The following is a 15,631-nucleotide window of genomic DNA, read 5'->3' on the forward strand; positions in this document are numbered from 1 at the left end:
TTTATTTGTGAAAGCAACACCATTAAGGCCCAAGACATTTGTCTTGACACTGAACAAAATGTTTGTTATTTTGAAATACATCCTGATGAAGTCCTTAAACTGTACTGGTATATGTTGGAAATAGATGTGTTTGTATGAGAGAATGTGCTGGTTTTGACTGGGATACAGTTAATTTTCTTTACACTATCTTGTATGGGGCTATATTTTGGATTTGTGCTGGAAACAGTGTTGATAATAGATGTTTTCCTTATTGTTGAGCAGGGCTTACACAGAGCCAAGGCCTTTTCTGCTTCTCACACCACCCCCACTGTTGCCAGAATGATTTTTGCTTTTATATTTTCTATATTCTTTACACACATATTTGTAGCTCTGTAGCCTATTATTGTATTCATAGCTGCCTGCCTGCCAACCCTGAGTCCAAGTACTTTTCCCTACCTTTTCACTACCCTGATAGGCAAAAGGACAAAACACGTTCCAGAGCTCCAAGCTCCGGGGGGTACAAAGCTCCTATCCTGTTACAGTGCGGATTACTGCAACACGCGTATCAAATCAATGAGGCCCGTGGAAAAGAAATATATATGGACTGATTCTTGATAGATGTTTCAGAGATGTTTATTTCTCCGGCCGCATGGCCGGGTTCTGCCGAGCAACTGTCGCAATCACGGGACTTGAGGGTCCCTGCCCGCTCAGGGGAACACAAAACAACCAATGGGGAGCGAGGCTGACCAGGGGCTAGGGAAACCCCATGTCTCCCCCCCAGGGCCCCTTTCCCAGGACCACATGGCAGGGGGGGAGACCCCAACACTATCCTATCTTGGTTCTTCCTGGGAACCAAGAATGAAAACAGCTCTTCAAGATACATTTTTATAAACAATATTTAGTCCCTATATAAAGGGGGGGTGGGATTCAGAGAGGGTTGAACTGGGGGGAATTGCCTTACCACTTGTGCTCCTAATTGGTGATTTTTGTCAATTATGCTAATTTGCTAAACTTATAAAACTCTATTCACCCCATCCGGGGGTGGGTATTTTGGGTATTTTCCATATCTGCCCCTTGGAGGCCTCCGATAAAGACCAGCCTTTATATTACATCCTATAATAATATTATCTCAAAAGTGTGTTGTTTTATTTCTAGGTTCTTTAAGGCATCACTACCAGTGAGTAGGCTGGGGGTGCACAGGAAGTTGGGAGGGGACACAGCCAAGACAGTTGATCCTGGTGGACCAAAGGAAAATTCCATATGATATGATGTCATGCTCATCATATAAATCTGGGGAAAGAAGAAGGAAGGGGGCACATTCAGAGTTACAGTGCTTGTCTTCCCAAGTCACCATTAGGTGTGATGGAGTCCTGCTTTCTTGAAGCTGGCTGAACACCTGCCTGCCCATGGGAAGAAGTGAATGAATTCCTTGTTTTGCTTTGATGTGTGTGTGGCTTTTGCTTTACCTATTAAACTATCTTTATCTCAACCCATGAATTTTTTTCCCTTTTACTCTTCTGATTCTCTCCCCTATCCCACCAGGGAAGAGTGAGTTAGTGGCTGTGTGGTGCTTAGTTGCCAGCTAGGGTTAAAGCAGGATAGAACCCTTTGTTATTTTCTATTTATAGACAACACCACTGTAGATATGCAAATATCTGCATTTTCAATTTTAGTGAAATTATGGGATGCCATTAAGCATTCAGCTCTTGTCACAACCTAGCAACTGTTACAATCTAACTATACATTGTATCAAGATTTATTACCTACCCCTATTGGAATCAATCTCACATTGGTAAGAAATCCGTGGCAGCAGGAAGACCTGTGTCAATTGCTAAAATGAGTTCAAAAAAAAGGACAAAGAACCCTAATTACTGTCCATCACGGCACAGATAAGATACACCATGTCCTAGAAAGAGTGAAGATAGTGGAGAACGTCACTGGTGGGAAACTCTACTTGCATGGTCACCAACAGCAACTGGAGCTTTGAATTTGACGTTAGACCCCATTGTAGTCTTGTTAATCTTTGTATTTTTGTGGTTATTGTTAACCCTTTGTTTATATATCAAATTGCAGAGCTTATCCCAATGTATAATAGCTATGAATGCCCATGTTGATATTAAAGAATCAGAGAATCTGATATTTTAATTTATTTACCAGCCTATCAAAAAGGTGATGTCTTTAGCACCCTTTATTTATGGCACAGAGGCAAGAAATGACCATACCACTACTCTGGGAAGTAAAATGGATTGACTGTAGTCACAGGGTGGAGAATATGATGGGTACACTTTTCCTGTTTGAGCTAACTGGACTTTGGTGCAAGCAGATGCTCAACAAGTAGGCCTATCCAAAGTTAATCCTACTGCACCAAAGCCACAAAACTGGATTAGCTGGAAACAGGGCTGATAAGTGCCTGAAACTGCATGAACGCAGCACAAAATCTGACTACGAGTCAACCACTTGATGCTACCAATATGTGCAGCCATCAGGGTCCGTTGAGCTCTCCCTCCATAGCAGCTGGCTGTGTAACAGTGATCTCCCCTCGAGTGGAGATGCCTCTCACGGTTACCCCTCAAGGCTGAGAGATCCCCTACCTGACACCAGGCATCAATGGGTTGCGAAGTGACATTTTTTGCATGCATGTAACATTTAGATACATAGAGTAAGATTACACAATGGTCTTTGTATCCCATACTAATTTTAAGTGTAGTAGATCATAGAGCATTGAGTGCTAATCCATTTGTACTCATTAAATATCTTACATACCTACATTTACTGATTAGAACTCAATAAACTAACTACTAGATCAGATCTGAGTGATCTAATCTAGTCTTGTAACACCTTTCCACAGCAAAAATATGTGAACAATACCAGTTGTATGCCACTTCTGGATGTCAGAGATCTGCTATCTCTTACACCAAAACATAGCTAGTTATGCTAATGCACGATAAGTCATCAGAAGGCTGTTATACAGGAGAGCAGACTTTGGCCTCTTCAGGAATTTTTTTGGTAGAGTACCATGGGATAAAGACCTGGAGGGAAGAGAAGCCCAAGAAAGCTGGTTAATATTCAAGGATCACCTCCTCCAAGCTCAGGAGTGATGCATCCCAACAAAGATGAAGTCAGACAAAAATGCCAGGAGGCCTGCATGGCTGAACAAGGAGCTCCTGGACAAACTCAAACATGAAAAGGAAGCCTAGAGAGAATGGAAGCAAGGACAGGTAGCCTGGGAGAAATTCAGAGGGATTGTCTGAGCAGCCAGGGGTCAGGTTAGGAAAGCTAAACCCCGATAGAATGAAATCTGTCCAGGGACATGAAGGGCAACAAGAAAAGCTTCTGTAGGTATACTGGTGATAAAAGGAATAGGGAAAACGTAGACCCTCTCTGGAAGGAAATGCGAAATTTGGTTACCATGAACATGGAGAAGGATGAGGTACTAAACTATTATTTTGCCTGTCTTCATCAGGGAGTGTTCCAGCTACATCACCCAAGTCACAGAAGGGTGTCACTGTTTAGCATAGTTTGGGCTTTTAGTTAAAGAGGGCTCCATCAGCCACAGAAGTGATTCTTTGCAAAGAGGTGCTTACAGCTTCCTCTAGACCCAATAGAACCAAACAACTGGCTAGTTTGAATATTGGCAACTTTTTTAAGCCACTTAAGAAGCTTGACACGCCTCTGTGATCCACATTTAAGAATGAACAAAGCCCGGGAAAGCTCTCTTGCTTCCGGCTTTCGGACAGGTAACTGGGGGGCCTGTGCGGCCCAGCGGGGCCAGGCCGGGCCCTGCTTGGTGCAGCCCGGCTGGGTCAGCTGCGGTGCGGTTTGGCTGAGATCTCAGCCGCTTCTGCTTCGCTGGACACCTGGCGCAGCCCCACTCAGTGCAAGCCAGGCTGGCTGGGAGACAGCCACCCTGGAGCCATGCGGCCCTGTTCCATCCGCGGCCCTGCTCCGTGCAGGCAGCCCCGCGGCTTGGCCAGCCCCTCCCAGTGAGGCTGCTGAAATAAAATGCTGCACAGAAACAAGCTTCGTCCGCCACCCGGCAGAAATTAGGTGACCAACAGTAAAAGGCAAATTCCAGCTGCAAGGCCTGGGTGAGATTAACTCTTTTAGTGTTGTAAGTTTTCTCCAGAACAGATGAAGCCTGCAGACATCAATCCTCTCCCGAGTCAGAGGAAGAGGAAAGGTGAAGGCACGTGAAGAAAACACCATAAAGACACCAAAGTCAGTAAAGATGGAAAAACTGAAACCCCAAGAGAGGAGAAAGACGAGATGCTTCAAACCTAGAAGTTGAAATTCTGTTGTAAAGCTATGGTGATTGACTATGATACATCAGAGTACCTGTTGTAATTTCATGAAAGCATGGGGGGTGGAGTGTTCAGACTGCACTTGTGAGCAAAAGTACCTGTGCTGAAATAAGCAAATGTTGAAGTAGCTGTGATTTGATGAGAAGCTTGAACAGCGAGATGAAAGTGATGAGGACCCTTGCTCCCAGGGAAGAAGACCTCTGTTCCTAGAGATGAAGATGCTGCCAGAGATAGGTGAAGAGAACCTTTTGCTTCTGAACAGCTCATCCTTAAAATAGTACCCCATTAGCTCAAGATTGGACCCTCAAAAGCAGTTGTGGGGAAAGCTGTAAGTCGAGGGAAGGGACTTTCACATGTGAGCAGAGAATCAACCCGGGCAGCTGTCTCGCTGTGACACTGAAGCCATGAGAGAACTGTTTCTTGTGGAGATGTCTCCATAGCATGAGCAAGAGAGACTCCTCTCCCTAAGTGAACTGAAAAAAGAGATTATTATAGAGGCGGTAAACTGACTGAAAATCTCAAGGGTTGTCTTTTTACATTGTCAGTGGGAGAAGGGAGAAAGGTGGGGGGAGGAGAAGTGCTCTGAAGGTTTAGTCTGACTTTTTTCTTTCTTTTAGGTCTGTTAATAAACTTCTTTATATTCTTTTAAGTTTTGTGCCTGCTTTGTTTTCTCCTAATTCTTATCTCACAGAATGAAAATAAGTAAGCAATGGATATTTTGAACCAAACCACTACACTTAATTGGTGTTTCTGCCCGGTTCACGAACTGAACCCGCTACAAAGGGAAAGGCAGGATTGGGAAAATGAAGAACTGCCCATTTGTGAGAGACTGGACTTTTATGGAAGCCCCTGTAGCAGGATGCTCTGCCTGGAGTGGGGGCTAAATAATTCAAATAATACCCTTTTTGCAAAGCTACCTGTGGTGAATGGAGAAGGGGGTTCATGCTGCTTTTGGTGTTGAAGAATGCTGAAACTAGCCTGACTCATCAATTCCAAAGTTAAACATCCTGATAGTGAAGATATGGCAGACCTGGCAAAGTACCTGATAAAGGAGCAAACAAGTGATACTACTGAAAACTTATCTAAAGTTGCTGAGCTGACACAGATGGCCTGGAGACTAATGACTGACAGTCCAGTACTTTATACTATAAAAGCCCAATCCCACTTTTTACGGCAGGGTCTTTTAATATACCTCTTCTTGGACTGCGTGGAGATTCGTCCCTTGAGTAGGGGCATCCCTCAAGGTTACTCCTCGAGGGTGAGTGAAAGAGATTTGCCCACAGTCCCTAGGTATGGGTGAGCAACATCAATCTCCATTTAATAATTATTTTTGCTAGCTTTAATATAATTGCTTTAATATTGCTTTAAAAATACTGCACTATACTATACTAGTAGTTATAGCTACCTATACTGTGTAGTAAATAATTCTGATTAAGATCTTTTGTCTAAACATTATCATAATAAATGAATGATTTTTATATAAATATATCTGGTTTGGCGTCCTTAATCCTGTGGAACAAAGTTGTATAAAGGTTCAATTACACCTATATAATCTTTTAGACATAAACCGTTGACCAGGTCTGGGACTAGGATTGGATCCAGCCACACCCAGACTCCTCTCTGAGGAGTTTAGAACGCAAGGGGATCCTTTCTGTACCTTGTGACTCAACAGAAAGGTTTCTCTAATAAACTTTGTCTGAAGCTCCCACTCTGCTCACGACAATGCCCCATCCCTGGAGGTGTTCAAGGCCAGGCTGGATGGGGCTTCGAGCAACCTGGTCTAGTGGAAGGTGTCCCTGCTCGTGGCAGGGAGGGTGGAACTTGATGATCTTTAAGGTCCCTTCCAACCATTCTATGATTCCACTATTCTATAGTTTCAACTGACTAAAGGTTTCTTTCATCCTTCCCCCTGCCCAACAGTCAATTTTATATAAAATAGCTTCACTGAAGTGATTTAATGCCTTAAAATTACAATGTTCAAGTAAGTTGAAGAAAGTTTTTCTTACCGGATCTCTGCAACATCAATTTTAACAAGTGACCTGTTTGAAAACAGGTAACTATAATTTTCCCCATATATTTCCTATTATTAACAGAAAGTATTCCATTTCTACACAAAAATTGTGAAGCTGCATACAGACTCCAGAATCCACCTAAGTACAGATGGTTCAGATCCCAGTTACAAACCCCATGTAGTAAATTAAAATTCCTTTTGATGCTAAACAAGTTTTAGTTAGATACATACAGTACCTTTCTAATGCTGCTCTTCTTTTTTCTACGAATTCAGCAGATGAAGAATCTTCCTTGCCTACTTTAACCTTGGTCATGCCTTTGAAGAAAAGTGCATCATGTTAATTTTATGTTATCATAAAGAAATCATTAATGTAACTGATATGATTGGAAGATTAAACTCAGCTAATCTTAAGCCAAATTACAATGAAAACACCACATAGGAATACAAAGAACACAAACACTCTATGCTGCACACTTTTGTGGGAAACAGAACTATGGAATATGCAATTTCCTGTAATACATCTATTGTGATCAAAAGTTTTTAATAACTCGTTGGATTTGCTTTTATGAAAACAATCTAAATAAATGTCACAGTTTCTCTGGCCACTTGTGCTCTGAAGAAAACAGTTACTCTAATAAAGCAGAACAAGAAATTAAATCTTAGTTTATAAGTATATTTCTTGGTATGCTTGTAATTAATATTTTGATTCTATTATTTTTTATTTCTAAAAATAAATGTGGAGGATTTATTGTTTTGGGTTGTTTTATAGGGTTCCTTTTAAATTAATGTATTGGGTATAAATGGCAAGGCTTTAGGTGCCAGGGGGGCAGGCCCTGCAGGGGTGATATCTATGGAAGGAGGTCAAATTCTATCCTATGCTGGTCACAGCTGGTTCCAATCACCTTAACAATGGAACCATCACAGGCCAAAGCTGAGCCAGAGAAGTTTGTGGTGCCTCTATGAAAACATATTTTTAAAAAGGCAATAAATATCAAGGGAGAAAAGAAACAAGGCCAGAGCAGTAGGGGAAACTCCACACTGGAGCAGGTACATCCCTGAAGGGACTGCAGCCTGTGGAGGAACCCATGCCACAGCAGAGGAAATGAGTAGAAGGAAAGAGCAGTGGAAGATAAGGGTAAGGAACGAGGAGTGGCAGAAAGAAACCCCTATGTCTTGATCCCAACCTCCTGTATGATCTGTGGCCTCACTGTAAAGGGACTGAGTGTAAGATGCACCAATAATAAGGGTGATGCCATGAAGATTTTTTGCCTTTTCTTTTATACCCCTGTTATACCTTTTTACAACTTCTGTATTCTTAGTGCTTTTTGCCTACATTCTTGGACTTGTTTGTTCAGCTAGAACACTAAACATTTTAGAAGCTTCATAGGTAGAGGATAGTGTGCCCTAGACCCCAAGGTCCTCTCCAGAAAATATTTTGTAAACTAAGATAGAACCATCCAGGGGAAGGTTCCTTGGGGAGGGGGGAGCTCATTCAAGCCTCTCATTGGGGAATTTTTGATAGATACGCTAATTAGTAAGACCTATAATGTTATACCAGATCTTTTGGGGGTGTGCATGGTGTGGTATGCATTGGGGTGCATTCGACCTGGACGTGGTGCACCTAAGGATCCTTAAAATAAATACCAAGGTAAAATCCCTTTTTCCCCTTCTAACCATGTTTGACTCTTGATTTTAAGACCAGGAAAAGGCATCAGTTGCTAGTGACCCAGATGGGACCCTAAAGACATTGAAACTCACAGTCTTGGGTTGAAACACATCTTGCTTTGCCCCTCTCTCTGCCGACAAATTACAAAGGGGCCAGAGCAACGATCCAGGACTGTGACCAGGACTTTAGGACCCAGCACGGAAAGGCAGAAACATAGAAAGGAAGGTGAGTTAAAAAGGGGACCGATATTGTGCTAGCACTGGGGAAGATCTCCAAGGGAGGTGGAAAGGTTGGGGGCAGAGAGGCCCACAAAAGGGGAAAGCTTAAACCTTTCCCCTGCAAACTGTGGAAAGGAGGGGACCCCTTCCATGGAGTCCACAACAGCCCAGAGACTGCACTCAACACAGCTGCAGGAGTGGCTCAGAGGTTTGAGAGGTGGGTTGGGACGTCGGGAGGCTGTGGGTTTGAATCCTGTTGAGACCAGATTTTTGTGTGCGTGCATTTACTGTTTGCTAAAACTAGTTGCTTTTTAGTATTTTAAAGTGCTGTTTTGAAGTGTTTGTGTAGTAAGCTAGATAAACTGCCCGGGAAGTCGGAATTCCAAGGCCAGATTGCAGTCTGAATTCTGGAGTTAAAAGCTTCCCTCTGGCAGAGTTTTCCTGTCTGTGAGCAAACATGGGTGGTGTTTTTTCAGATGAAAATGAGAAAATCCCTCCTAACAGTCCATTAGAGTTGATAATAAAACACTGGAAATGGCTGACAGGGCAGCCGAGAATTGATCAGGTTGTCAACACGAGTTTGGCCAACTTTAAAGTTAAGTCAGGGAAATTGGCCTCGCTTTGGTAGCTTGGAAAATGACATCATTACTGACCTGATCGTAGAACTGAGATTATTATGTAGGTTTGATGAACTAAGATATGCAGAACTTTTTACTATGTATCTGAACATGGAAGAAGCATGTGTAGTAGACAGAAGTAATATGGAAGTGACTTTGAGGAGGAGAAAGGGAAAGAAAAAGCTTCAGGAAGCTAGCTCGCATACGAATACGAACAGAGAAATTGATATGACAGATCTAGATATGGTGGGCCCAACTTTGCGTGATGGGGGGGTCTCCCCACCCTGTTCAACTGCTGGGGCAGCCTGCACAAGTGTGGGATGGAGGAGCGGCAGTGCTGCCGGTGGCACTGTCCGAGCAGGGGCAGAGGAGGGAGCAAGCGGCCAGCTCCAAGCCAGAGGAGCGGTGCGGGGCCTCCCCCCGCCAGTCTCGTCAGGGGCGGAGGGTGGGCATGGAGGTGGGAGAGAGGCGGACATGCCACCACCCCTGACCGCCCCAGAGGCAGAGAAAGGGCAGACTTCTCCAGAGGTGAGGACGGGGGAGAGGAAGGGGCAGTTTGGCCGCCTTTCCCCGAGTTCCCCAAACACGGAAGTGAAGGCAGAAATGGGCACAGGTGGCTCCGAGTACTTACCCCAGTGCAGCGAACTGCAAGTTTCTGAACTAGAGACAGGAGGAGCCGGTTGTTCTCCCCATCCTGCGGCTCGGCCAATGTTAAAGCTGAGGGCAGACAGGATGGCCCCGACCCAGGCGCCTCTTGCGGAGCTAGGGAGGGGAGAAGCTGCTTGCAGCCCTTGCCTTCCTACCCCTCCACTGCCGCAAAAAGCGAGACAGTCCCTGATCAACATTCGGCTGGAACAATCTTTAAAACCAATGAAGCAATTTCAATTAAAAGCGAAAGGGATGATTCCAATACAGATGATTCCCACGGAGAGGGTGGTAGAAGAAGGGGGAGGATAGCCTGAGAAGCCATGAAAGCAGTCACTCCTGTCGCTAAACACACAAGGTCAAAAGCAGATAAAGGGGGGGAGGAAGAACCTGCATTAGAAGCACCTCTGAGACAGGCTGTGGGAAATCAAGGAGTGATTTATATAAAGACACCATTTTCTCTCGGAGAATTACAGCAGTGGAAAAACTCAATTGGGAAGTACAGGGACAACCCAGAGAGAGTAGCTATGTGTGTAGAAATGGCCATAAAATCCCAAAACCCAGATTGGGGTGATCTAAATGTTATGCTAGATGAATTATTGGATAAATCAGAGAGAGAAATTGTCAACAAAGCTGCTATATCTGCTATAGAAACTCAAATTGCAACTGGGAATCTCCAAGGATCAGTTAATGACATCTATCTCCTAGCAAACCCTGGCTGGAATCCCAATGTCCCAGAACAGATGGAAAAGCTGAAGCGATACCAGAAATGGGTGGTTGTTAACAACATATTCTGTGTTAAATACTTTAAAAGGTAAACTGAGTCAAGACACTGTAGATGTGATCGGAGCTACAGGGGTAAGTGAAACAAGGCCTTTTCTCCAACCTTTAACATTTAAATTGGGAAAACACTGGGTCACTCACCAGTTCCTGTATATGCCAAATTCCCCAATGTCATTATTGGGCAGAGATTTACTGGAAAAATTGGAAGCAGAAATTAAGTTTTCCAAGGAGGTGGGAGTGAAAGTTATAGTCCCAGAATCTAAAATTATCAAAGCAGCTGCTATACTTGTACAGGAATGCCATGGAAAAATTCCCAAAGAAGTTGAAGACGCTGTCATTCAAATAGTGTGGGCCTATGATTCTCCTGGGAGATCCAAAAAAGCTGAACCTGTGAGTATCACACTCAAAGCAGGGGCTACACCAGTAAGACAAAGACAATATCCTCTGAAATTAGAAGCTCGCAAGGGATTAGTACCTGTGATTGAAAAGTTTCTCAAATTTGGGTTGTTAATAGAATGTGAATCCAGGTACAAGACACCAATCTTGCCAGTAAAGAAAGCTGATGGTAAAAGCTACAGGTTGGTACAGGATTTGAGGGAAATCAACAAGATAACAGAGGACATACACCCAGTGGTAGCAAATCCTTACACACTTTTGACAACACTAACAAATGAATTAGGGTGGTTCACTGTTTTAGATCTCAAGGATGCCTTTTTCTGCATTCCTGTGCATAAGAATAGCCAAGAACTCTTTGCTTTTGAGTGGGAGAATCCTGAAACAGGGAGAAAGACCCAGCTCACCTGGACAGTTTTACCACAAGGATTCAAAAACAGCCTGACCATATTCGGAAACCAGCTGGCAAAGGAGCTTGAGGACTGGAAGAAACAAGAACCAGGAAGAGCAGTTCTCCAGTATGTTGATGACATCTTGATAGCGGCCAAGATGAGAAATGACTTTTTAGGTAAAAGTGGGTATCAGGTCTCGAAAGAGAAAGCAGTGGTTGCCAGGGGAACAGTAGTATACCTGGGCATGGAAATTTTCCGTGGACATCGACACATGTAGACAGAGAATGCCAGGGCTGCATTTAAACAGCTGAAACATTCCTTGATATCAGCCCCAGCTCTGGGGCTGCTGGATTTGACTAAACCTTTTGAACTCTTTACACATGTGCCAGTTTGGCCAAATTTAGAAATATATCCTCTGAGAGAAGGAAAGTCACCACCCCTCCCCCACCAGGTTCGGGAAAAATAAATTTTCCTCAAGGGAAAGTGAAAGAGATAAAAACTATTTATTTAACAAACACACGGGAAAAGGAAAATAATGCTAAATAATAAAATCTCTCGCTGTGGAGAAAAAACCTGGGAAAGTGTTAGAGTCCTGTCTTTGGCCTCCTCGGAGCTGGGACTTGGCCCAGGGCCAGGCCCTCTGCGCTCGGTGGAAAGTCCTCCTGATGTGCTCTGATATTGAAGCAGTCCAGTGGAAAAGGGAGAAAATCTGAAATTCCAGGGAAGGAAAAAAGTTCAACTCTCAGTCTCTCTCCGGAGAAAAAAGAAACTGAACCACTGGCCACAAACTGACCCGGGAGCAGCAAGCCGGGTGCTTCCTCACTCCCCTGCTCCAGCTGGGAAAAAAGAAGTTGCTATCTGTGTGTGACCTTGAACAAGCTGCAAACTGCTTTGAAAAAGGTTTGCTCAGTTTTTTCCTTCCCCCTCTCAGGCTCAGTTTAGAGGCATAGAAAGGCACAAAAAATTAATTTCTGGGCATGTCATAGGTTAGCAAGCATAGTCCCGGAAGGGACGTCCTTGCTAAGGGGTGCTTACAGTTTCCTCTGGGAACTGATAGAACCTATCAGCTGGCCAGTTTGAATATGGACAATTCTCTAAGCCACTTAAAGTTGTGACCACCTCTGTGATCCACATTTAAGAATAGGCAAACTCCCCCTCCAAGCTCTCTCTCGTTTCCGGCGCTGGGACAGGTGGCTGCGAGGCCCGTGTGGGGGCCAGCGGGCCCGGCCAGGCCCTGCTTGGGCCAGGCCGGGCCGGGCCACAGCCATCCTGGGTCGATGGACCTATTCCAGCCATGGAACCCTCCCCCCGCCTTGCCGCGAGCAGCCGGAGTGGCTCGGCTCTCCCCCCTCTCCACTGCGATAAGAAAATTCAACATCCCAGCTGCAAAGCTGCAAGGCCGAGGTGAGATTAACCCTTTTTATTGCTGTGAAGAGCTGAAAACCTGAGGGAAGAGAGAGAGGAGATGCTTAAAGCTGAAATTCTGTTGTGAAGCTATGATATATCAGAGTATCCCGTTGTAATTTCATGAAGATATGGGGGGTGGAGTGTTCAACTCGTGAGCAAAAGCACCTGCACTGAGATAGGCAGATGCTGACGCAGCTGTAATTTCATGAGAAGTTTGGACAGGGAGAGATGAACCAGATGAGGACTTTTGCTCCAAACGGGAAAGGAGGAAACCTCAGTCCCTAGAGATGCTCCCAGAGATAGTCCTAACGATGAAGATGATGAAGACCCTTTGCTCCCAGGGAAGGAGAAGGGCCTCTGTTTTTGTTTCTGAACGGCTCAACCTTAAAATTGTACCCCAAAAAACTTCAAGAGTGGACCCTCGAAAGCAGTTGCGGGAAAAGCTGCAAGTCGGGGGAAAGGACTCACATGCAGGCAGAGAGACTCCTCTTCCTAAATGGACTGAACAATATTTGGAAGTGGGCGGCTGTCTCGTTGTGATAATGTTTTCATAGCATGAGCAAGAAGAGACTTCTCTTTCTAAATGGACTGAACAAGGTTATTATGGCAGTGGTAAACAGACTGAACATCTTAAGGGTTGTCTTTTCACATTGTCAGTGGGAGAAGGGAGGAAGGTGGGGGGAGGAGGAGAGTTCTGAAGGTGGTATAATTTTTTTTTTTCTTCTTTTAGGTCTGTTAATAAACTTCTTTATATTCTTTCAAGTTTGGTGCCTGTTTTGCATTTCTCCTAATTCTTATCTCACAGCAGATAAACAGTAATGAGTATTTTGGACCAAACCACTACAGGGCATAAGCAGCGATATGGGATACACATTATAAGGTCACCCCAAGACATTCCACCCCTTATCCCATATTATTGGCTCAATGCCCAAACTAAGATATTCTAATTCTACACACACATTAATACATATAGATATATATATACACACAGCTATATACGAACAGTGACAGTGACAATCAGCAAGCAGGGGTATACAAGCATTTCACACTACAGGTGGTTGTCATACAACAATCAGATCTCCCTGTGGTACACAACGTGTTGTTCCATCTTTCTGCATTACCCACCATGTGAAACCAGGTCCCTTAGCAAAGACAACCCCATGGATGGGTTTGTCTGTACTTGAGGCAGAATTTATCCCCACAGTCTTTCCTATCAGACCTCTGACATGCACTACTGGGACCTTATCTCCATCTACTGTATGCAGGGATTCAGATTGGGCTGGACCAGCTCTATTGGTGGAACCTCGGGTGTCAACTAACCAGGTGGCCTTTGCTAGATGCTGCTCCCAATTTTTGAAAGTTCCCCCGCCCAGTGCCTTCAGGGTGGTTTTCAACAATCCATTGCACCCTTCTGTTGCTGCCTGTTCTGAGCTTCCCCTCCCCCTCCCAAAGACACATGCTCCTGCCCATGTGCTCCGAGCTCCTTTGTTCTAAGCGTGGGCAAAACCAAATGTAACTCGAACTCTTTAGCAGTGTCTGATTGGCCGGTCACCCCGGGTCCGCCCCCAGTCCTCCCCTTCCCCCTTCTCCGAATAAAAGATGGTCGAGGGGAGGCTCCGCCCTCTCAGCTCAGCTATCTTCCTGTGAACATCTCTGGTTGGCTGTCTCATTTGAAAGCTTCTAACTGCAGGAAATTGAGCGAGCAGGGAGCTATATTTCTCCCTCTTTGCTTCTGCTGATGGTATTTGCTTTGCAGCTGATACAGGTACTGATTTTAGAGCTACTAAAGTGCTAGATCGCCCGTGCTACCTCTCAAGGCTGCTCGAGGCTTTCTAAGGCATTAAAGTACTAGCCTAGCCGGTATAAAGCTGAAAAGATACCTTCCACACCCTTCCACTTTGCCTGCAGCTGGTGCATGGTAAGGGATGTGGTACACCCACTCAATGCTATGTTCTTTAGCCCAGGTATTAATAAGGCTATTCTTGAAATGAGTCCCATTATCAGACTCGATTCTCTCAGGGGTGCCATGCCTCCAAAGGACTTGCTTTTCAAGGCCCAGGATGGTGTTACGGGCAGTAGCGCGAGGCACAGGGTAGGTCTCCAACCATCCTGTGGTGGCTTCTACCATTGTGAGCACATAGCGCTTGCCTTGGCGGGTTTGAGGCAATGTGATGTAATCAATCTGCCAGGCCTCCCCATACTTGTATTTGGACCATCGCCCACCATACCACAGGGGCTTCACCCGCTTGGCCTGCTTGATCGCAGCGCATGTCTCACAATCATGGATCACCTGGGAGATACTGTCCATGGTTAGATCCACCCCTTGATCTCGTGCCCACTTATAGGTGGCATCTCTGCCCTGATGGCCTGAGGCATCATGGGCCCATCGAGCTAGGAACAACTCTCCCTTGTGTTTCCAGTCTAAGTCTACCTGTGACACTTCTATCTTTGCAGCCTGGTCTACCTGCTTGTTGTTTTGGTGTTCTTCATTAGCCCTACTCTTGGGGACATGGACATCTACATGGTGGACTCTCACAACTAGCTTTCCTACTCAGGCAACGATGTTTTTCCACTCTTCAGCAGCCCAGATTGGTTTTCCCCTATGCTGCCAATTAGTTTTTTCCCACTTTTCTAGCCATCTCCACAGAGCATTGGCTACCATCCATGAATCAGTGTAGAGGTATAGCTTTGGCCACTTCTCTCTTTCAGCAATGTCCAGGGCTAGTTGAACAGCTTTGAGTTCAGCGAGTTGGCTTGATCCACCTTCTCCTTCAGTAGCTTCTGAAACCCGTCATGTGGGACTTCATATGGCTGCTTTCCACTTTCGTTTCATCCCTATAATGCGACAAGAACCGTTGGTGAAAAGAGCGTAGCGTGTGTCTTCTGATGGCAGTTGGTTGTACGGTGGAGCTTCTTCAGCGCGTGTCACTTGTTCTTCTTCATCAGCGAGACCAAAGTTTTCACCTTCAGGCCAGTTTGTGATTATTTCCAAAATCCCAGGGCGATTCAGTTTTCCGATACAGGCGTGCTGTGTGATGAGAGCAATTCATTTGCTCCATGTGGCATTGGTGGTGTGGTGGGTAGAGGGAACCTCTGCTTTGAACATCCACCCCAGCACCGGTAGTCAGGGTGCCAGGAGGAGTTGTGCCTCAGTTCCAATTACCTCTGAGGCAGCTTGGATTCCTTCATAGGCTGCCAAGATTTCCTTCTTTGTTGGGG

At 45.0% G+C, this 15,631-nt stretch overlaps 1 protein-coding gene across 1 annotated transcript in view; it reads right to left on the reverse strand.

Moving 5' to 3' along the window:
- The window catches only part of LOC116437392 (sorting nexin-2-like), a 133,843-nt gene that overhangs the window by 46,604 nt on the left and 71,608 nt on the right, over window positions 1-15,631 (reverse strand). Inside the window, exon 7 of the mRNA XM_032095058.1 lies at window positions 6,528-6,606. Within this exon, the coding sequence (XP_031950949.1) occupies window positions 6,528-6,606 (79 nt within the window). The remainder of the gene's footprint in view (window positions 1-6,527; window positions 6,607-15,631) is intronic.

The sequence above is a fragment of the Corvus moneduloides genome, chromosome W (genome assembly GCF_009650955.1).
Source record: "Corvus moneduloides isolate bCorMon1 chromosome W, bCorMon1.pri, whole genome shotgun sequence".
NCBI lineage: Eukaryota > Metazoa > Chordata > Aves > Passeriformes > Corvidae > Corvus > Corvus moneduloides.